Source organism: Panthera uncia, chromosome E3, assembly GCF_023721935.1.
Source record: "Panthera uncia isolate 11264 chromosome E3, Puncia_PCG_1.0, whole genome shotgun sequence".
Lineage (NCBI taxonomy): Eukaryota > Metazoa > Chordata > Mammalia > Carnivora > Felidae > Panthera > Panthera uncia.
The window spans coordinates 18,470,695-18,477,068 of NC_064815.1; the positions used below are offsets into that span (position 1 = coordinate 18,470,695).

At 55.6% G+C, this 6,374-nt stretch overlaps 1 protein-coding gene across 1 annotated transcript; it reads right to left on the reverse strand.

Annotated features, from left to right (window-relative positions):
• Window positions 1–1,016: 1,016 nt before the first annotated feature.
• LOC125928137 (proline-rich protein 14-like) lies at window positions 1,017–6,025 on the reverse strand. Its single transcript, XM_049638729.1, has 12 exons — window positions 5,867–6,025; window positions 4,997–5,068; window positions 4,704–4,872; window positions 3,929–4,050; window positions 3,669–3,858; window positions 3,391–3,434; window positions 3,080–3,189; window positions 2,190–2,778; window positions 1,984–2,053; window positions 1,812–1,903; window positions 1,480–1,551; window positions 1,017–1,389 (listed from the first exon to the last, which is right to left on the reverse strand). The coding sequence occupies exons 2-12, from the start codon at window positions 5,017–5,019 to the stop codon at window positions 1,110–1,112; spliced, it is 1,761 nt and encodes a 586-aa protein (XP_049494686.1). The 5' UTR covers window positions 5,020–5,068; window positions 5,867–6,025; the 3' UTR covers window positions 1,017–1,109.
• Between the last annotated feature and the right edge of the window lie 349 nt (window positions 6,026–6,374).

The window sequence follows — 6,374 nt, forward strand, 5'->3', positions numbered from 1 at the left end:
CTGTTGAGCGGCTGGCAACTCAGCGGGATCCCCTCGGTGCCGGGTGGCTCGAGCACGCGGCATGCCTTGCGAGCACCAGACGCGCTAGAAGGAAGCTGCGTCCTCATTATCGTTTCATTGCGTGGGAGAGTGGTCTCCACGTGCTAATAGGAAACACTTTGCACTTGTGTGCCGGCCACGGCCACTTTCTCACATATTAACTCATTTGACAGTAAGTGTTCTTTTAGGAAGGTACTGATATTAGCCCCGTTTTACAGAGGGGGAGGGGAATTAATACACATTGAGTTTCCTACACAGGATTTGGGCTCAAGAAGCCTTAACTGTGCTCTTAGCCACTGCTCTGTTCTGGCCCTAAGTTACCAAAGATGGAGAATGCCACTTCTGGCCTCTGCTTGCCTGGGTTAACCATTTTAACAAGGACATCTCATTACACATTCAGCTTCCTTACTTTACTTAAAAAAAAAAAAAAATCTGTACCTCCAATGTGGGGCTCAAACTCATGACCCCGAGATGGAGTCACATGCTCTACCAACTGAGCCAGCCAGGTGCCCCAGCTTGCTTGTGTGTAAAATGGGTAAAATTCCCTCTCATAGTGCTATCTGCAGGGCAAGTACATGACAGGTTGTTGTAGGTGCTCAATTACAGCTGATTACTCTTATGTCTTGAATCCAGAAGCAAATCCTGGCCTGCATGTTCAGAGGAATTCAGGGCCATATTGATCAAGGCCTTGGTCCACTCTGGGTCCTTCAGTCTCCTCCTTGATGTAAGTGAATTTAGAGAACCCTGCCCAGGGTTCAGAGTCAGTATCTTCTGGAACAGATTCTCAAGTATCCCTCCACACAGGAAAATTCTTAAATCAAGGAAGTATGTCCGATGACCATTCCCCCACTTCCCGTATCAAACCCTCATTGCCTTCCCTGGCACCTCCCCCATTTCCCAGTCTTTGGGAGCCAAAGTAAAAACATCAGCTGGTACTGTCAGTCAATCTCAAACTTAGCCAGAGACATACAAAAGAATCAGAAACATATTGAAAACTTTACTAGAAATATAAAGAAAAAAATATAACTGCCTTAGATGCTTCAGGATGGACGGACAAACAGATGGAGCTCCTAGGTCCGATGGGGATGCTCCCTATCCACTTCCTCCTCCTCCAGGAGTGAGGCATCCAGCTCCTCCAGCCGCTGCTGCAGCAGAGGTCCCACATCTGGGCTGGGGGCCAGGTTGGAGGTAAGGGTCCTGCCAGCTGCAGCCCGGACTCCACGAGATGGCCGCCGGGATCGAGGAAGGCTGCTGTCCCGAAATTCTACAGCCCGCCGAAGCTTCTTTGAGCTGGTGAAAATCAGAGTCCCGTTGCGCTCCCGGGGCTCCTCAAAGATGGTTTCAAAGGTCCTGGACCAGGCAGGGAGGGGTGCTGGTTACCAGCGTGGCCCCTGGTTCCAGCCTTCCCTCTATTACCCCCAAGCCTTCAGAGTTTCTCACCTCCTGGTTGTAGGTGACTGATAATTCTTGTTGGTATAAATTTCTTCTAAGCTGAACTCCTTCTTGTTCAACCTGGGAGCAAAGAGCAGAGGCCATTGCAAAACCCAGGGCCATTGTGCCCTGAAAAAAGGATAAGCAAGGTGTGGTCTATATTTTAGTTTCTGGGACACACTGAGGCCAGGAGTGCTGCCTGAGACAGACATATAGTTCTAAGTGCAAACCATGTTCAGACCAAATTGACTCCTCCCTGAGAGAAGACAGAGCCCCACTTCAGAGGGTCCAAGCCTACACCTATTTGGCCAAGGCAGCTGCATGTACAATGAGCCACTCACCTGATTGGTCGAGGCAGTCCCATTGGTGTAAGGTTTGGCTGAGGACGGACTGGTGTCCTGCGTATTCTGAATCGAGAAACCTTTCCCATGGTCTGCAAAAACAGGGCAGAGGATAAGGGTGCAGCATGGACTCAGAGTCCCACTTGTCTCCTCCCCCCATCTCTACTCCTACCTTGGTCTCAGGGTCTGAAAGCACCTGGTCCTCTGAGGCCCTTGGCTCCTTCCCCTTGGTTGAGCCCAACCTGCAGATAAGGTCAAGGCTCAGGGACAAATAATATTCATAGCAATATCCCCATCTCCTGCCCACTGGATAGTAGGGAAGGAGGCTGGGCCCAGACTGTGGCCAGGGCTTTAAGAAGGGTTTATTGAGAGCACTACCTGGGTTCTGCAGGTTCAGAGAAGGAGGAAGTAGATGCGGTGGACGAACAAGATGTGATGAGGGGAGGAGAGCCTCCCGCTCCTCCAAGAGGGAAGACCTCTTTCCGGAGACAGGGCCGAGGGGGTGGTGGGGCTCGGGCCATCTCTCCACCACCCACAGTGTGCCGCCGGAGCCGTGACCGGCTCGGGTGGTGTGGAGCAGGGGGCCAGCTGCAGGTATCTGGGCCAGGGGGCCCCAGATCGGGGCAGGAGTGGCTTCGGCCCAGAGAGGGCTTAGAAAGAGGTGCTGGGGGATTGTGGTCTTGGGCCCGCCACTGGCGGATAGGGGGCCGGGGACTGACAGATGCAGTGTCCTCAGTAGCCCCAGACTGCTCAGCCTCTGAGATGGCAATCTTCAACTCCAACTTCATGGGAGGTGATGGGGGTGGGGGCCGTGGGGCTTTGTTGGGTGTGAGGAAGATGTCAGCAAAGCTCTCCAGCTTGGAGCGGACGGAACGGAAGAGGGGAGCCAAGCCCCAGGGACTGAGGCGGGGGCGTAAAAGGCTGGACGGCGGTGGGATCGATGGGGGCTCCAGTACAGGATCCGGGGCTAAGGAAAGGAGAGGCTCAGATGGGCATTCCTCAACTGCAGGTGTCTAAGCCCTACTTCAGTAGCCTCAGCTCCTCCCCCAAACACTAAACTTTGCCCACAGAAGTCTAAGCCCACCCCTAAAAAGCTAAGTCCTAAATTGAGGAATTGAACCTCAGACCTCTGAAGTCTACACCCCACCTTCACACACTGAGCTCCCTGAGGGGAAGGAGTTAAGCCCCACCCCCACCTTTGCCTCTGATACTTTTAAACTCAGCTAGGATTTTCCAGAGCCCTAAATCTCATCCCTCTGAGTCCTTACCTCCTGGTGGGCTCTCCAGAGGGTCTTCAGGCAAGGCAGATGGCTGGAATGGGGGATCCAGGTCCCTGGACGGAAGCATTGGCTGGTGAACCACGGTCATGGGCTTGGCTCTGGGGTTAAGGGGAAGGTAAAGGCTGAGGGAGCTTCCAGGTCCAGATCCCACCTGAGCCAGCACCTCCCCTGTCCCTTAAGGCTTCTGAAGGTGCTACAAGGAAGGATTGGACAAGTAAATTCTGATGCCCCTAACTCTAGTTGCCTGGGTAACAGGTGTTGCCTGGACATTTCGATAATTCCTTCCCCAGCCCTCTCACCTTCTTGCTGGGATGATGAAGTTGGGAGTCTCATCAGCAAAGCCCTGGGTGTAAACAAAGAATGTTTTGGGGGAGGCAAGGAAGCCCCCTTCAGCCTTCTTAGCTACCCACATTCCGACCCTCTCAAGTCTCCAAAGGCCTGCCGGGGTTCACACCAAAGACTTTTCCATATAGGTCTTTCCTCGATGTCTTCCATCTAAAATAATATTCTCCTTACTCAGAGCAAAAGCTACCCCAGCTGAACGAGCCCTGACATCCTTACCCCAAAATACTCATACCTCAGCTGCGGGTCTTGAGCTGGCAATGTCTTCTAGCATCACCACCAGAGTAGGCTGGGGGGCCCAGTCCACCTTTTGTGAAGGGCCTTCCTCTGGGCCAGGGGTTGTCCTTGATCTCCGTCTCAGGGTAGAAGGGGGACGGTGGGTGCGGCTCAAGGGCTCTCGGCATAAGTGCAGTGGGTCGGGAGGCCTAGAGAGGACACAGGAATATCAGAGGGGTTCAGTTGTATCCCGTTTACCCTCTATCCTGCCATGCTCACCTGGTCTGCGAGGACCACGTAGCCTGTTGGGATGGAGAGGCAGGCGGCTGGTTTCGGACAGAATCTCGGCGGTTGCTGCGGTGTTGTGGGGTGGTGGTCTCTTCTTGGGGCACCAGGGGAACCTAATTGAGGAGAAAGTGTCAAGAGCAAGGTGATGGACTGAGGTCAGACTGGACAGGGCCTCCCTGAACCTAACAGTGCCCTGTGCCATCAAAGTGACAGAGACTGTGGCTAGAATTCACTTACGAACCCAAAGAAGTGAGTTGAACTGAATCAGGGGCCAGATATTACAGTGTCCTGAGCTGCAGTAATCTCACCCTGGCTATTTGGCGAAATGAAAGGGAGAGAGTAACCTTGGGTGAGTCACTGCCCTATTTGGGGCTTCAGTTTTTTCTAATCTGTGCAATGGAGCCAAAGTCCTCAGCCTGCTTCCCAAGGATAGCCTAAAAGTTTGCCCGGGAAGAAAGCAAGGGTTTCTCATACTTAAGAGTGTAGAGATGTGGTTGCAGCCCAACAGGGTTGATGGTGGGGCAGGCGAGATTCTACCACTGAACCACCAATGCTGGGTTGATAGTGGGGAATGGGCACCAGAGACTCTGCCCAAATCTAGGTTGGATTGAGAGCTAAGCAGAACTCTAGTATTAGTGAGACTGCCTGAGCAGGGTGTGAGAATGAGGTATCTGGACCTCAATTATCCTCACTAGTGATCTAGTTTCACCTTGGTACTGAAGAGAGGACCTGAGGAAGAAGGGGCCTTTCAGTTCAGGGGGCTCACCATACGGGCAGCCATAACATCTTCCAGCACTACAGCCAGGACCCGCCGAGAGGCCTTTTCCAAGGGCGAAGGGGCTGCCAGAGACTGCAGCCTCGGCCGTTTGGGGCTCCTGGCTCCCCATAATGCTCGAGCCAGGGGCTGGCGGCACAGACGTGGCCGGCCAGGTGGGCTGGAGGATGAGAGAAGCAGAAGACAGTCGCCTGGGTCTGTCGTTAGCTCTGCGGTTTCCCCGGTACGGTCGCCAGGCTCCCCGTTTCCCGTGCTCAAGACAGGCGGGCGGGGTGCGCTCTCACCTGGAGTCCCCGGGCAAGTCCATGGGGGAAGCGGCGGCTCCGGGGAGTCCCTGGGGGATCCCAGGCTGCAGCCTGGGATGGGGGGGGAGCGGGGGAGCGGGGAGTGAGGGCCAGCCCCTCCCCTGGGGCTCCGCCCTTCATGGTCCGCCCAAGGCTCCCGGTAGCCCACAGGCCGGGGCCCTGGGGCGTAAAAGGGCGCCCCCGGCTGGCCGTCCGGAGCGAGTGTCTTCCCGCTGCCGTCGCCCGAAATCAGTGGATCACCCGCGCCCAGACTGGAACTTCCCGGGAGAACCTGGCTTGCAGCGGCCCCAGTTCTCCCACGGCCCCGAGCCTCCTGGTGGGGCCTTTGTCCCTTTAGAATCCGCCCTGAGATCCCCCGGGATCAGCTGGGATCCCGGTCCTGGGAGGCTCACTTTCTGCCGGATCCCTCTGCACTCCTCATCCACTGCCAGCGAGTGGCCGAGAACTCAGAAGCAATACTCTCACACACCGACGGCACCCCCCGCCCCACCAGATCCCCTACACTGGATCCCTGTGGAAAGAATCCTACAGCGCGGTTCCTCCAATCAGACGCCGCGAGGATCCTCCTCTCCCTGTAAGTTTGGGCTCCGCAAAGCTCCACTCAGACAGGGGCAGCCCGAGCTTGAGCATCACGAACTCAGTCCGGATCCCCGGGGATCCACTGTCAAACAGATACCCCCTTCACTCCAATCTCGGGAGGTCCCACCCACCGACCCCATCCTCCACCCCTCCCCGGCTCCCCGCCCAGTGCTCTCCCCAGCCCAGGACCAGATGGTTCAAATGTTTCCTTCCCTCCCTCCTCCCGCCCTCTCTCCAGCCGCTCGGTGCCCTCCCCCGCGCGCCGCTCACCGCCGCCTCCCGCGGATCCCGGGTCTTCGACGGCTCCCACCTCCGGCTCCTTTAAAACCAGCCTTACCCAGCACTGTCCAACCGCCGAGGGCCTTCTTCTCGGAGCCTTCGGGCGCCGCCCAATCGCCGATCCCCGTCTTCCGGGGTGGTGAGAAACTAAGTGAAGCCACCTGGCAGCCATCTTCCCTAGGGGCAAGAAGCCAAATTGGGCACCGCCGCCATTATAGTTGAGGGCAGGTAGCTCTGTCCTCGAAGAACCGAAGTGGACCGGATGGAGTCGTTTTGTGAAGGCCAGTCAGTGGCCGAAGACTATGCCAAGTTTCTTGAACTACTGAGGCAGCTGTAGTGACTAGAGTGCCGCCACGTTTTTTAAGGGCATCTTCCGTTTTTTTTTGTTTTTTTTTTTTTTTTTTTTTTTTTTTTGGTTCTCAGGCCAATAAACGTGAACTGAGTTGCTAGCGACAAGTGAAATTCCCAATTTCCTAGAGAGGCCTCATCGAGGGCGGTT

What these genes read in the sequence shown, in the direction of transcription:
- LOC125928137 (XM_049638729.1), bottom strand. Translation starts at nt 5,019, where the DNA reads ATGGACTTGCCCGGGGACTCCAG. An exon ending in TTTCAGACCCTGAGACCAAG is followed by an intron (nt 1,904 to 1,983) that starts GTAGGAGTAGAG and finishes CTGTTTTTGCAG; the next exon opens with ACCATGGGAAAGGTTTCTCG. An exon ending in CAGTCACCTACAACCAGGAG is followed by an intron (nt 1,390 to 1,479) that starts GTGAGAAACTCT and finishes TGCCTGGTCCAG; the next exon opens with GACCTTTGAAACCATCTTTG.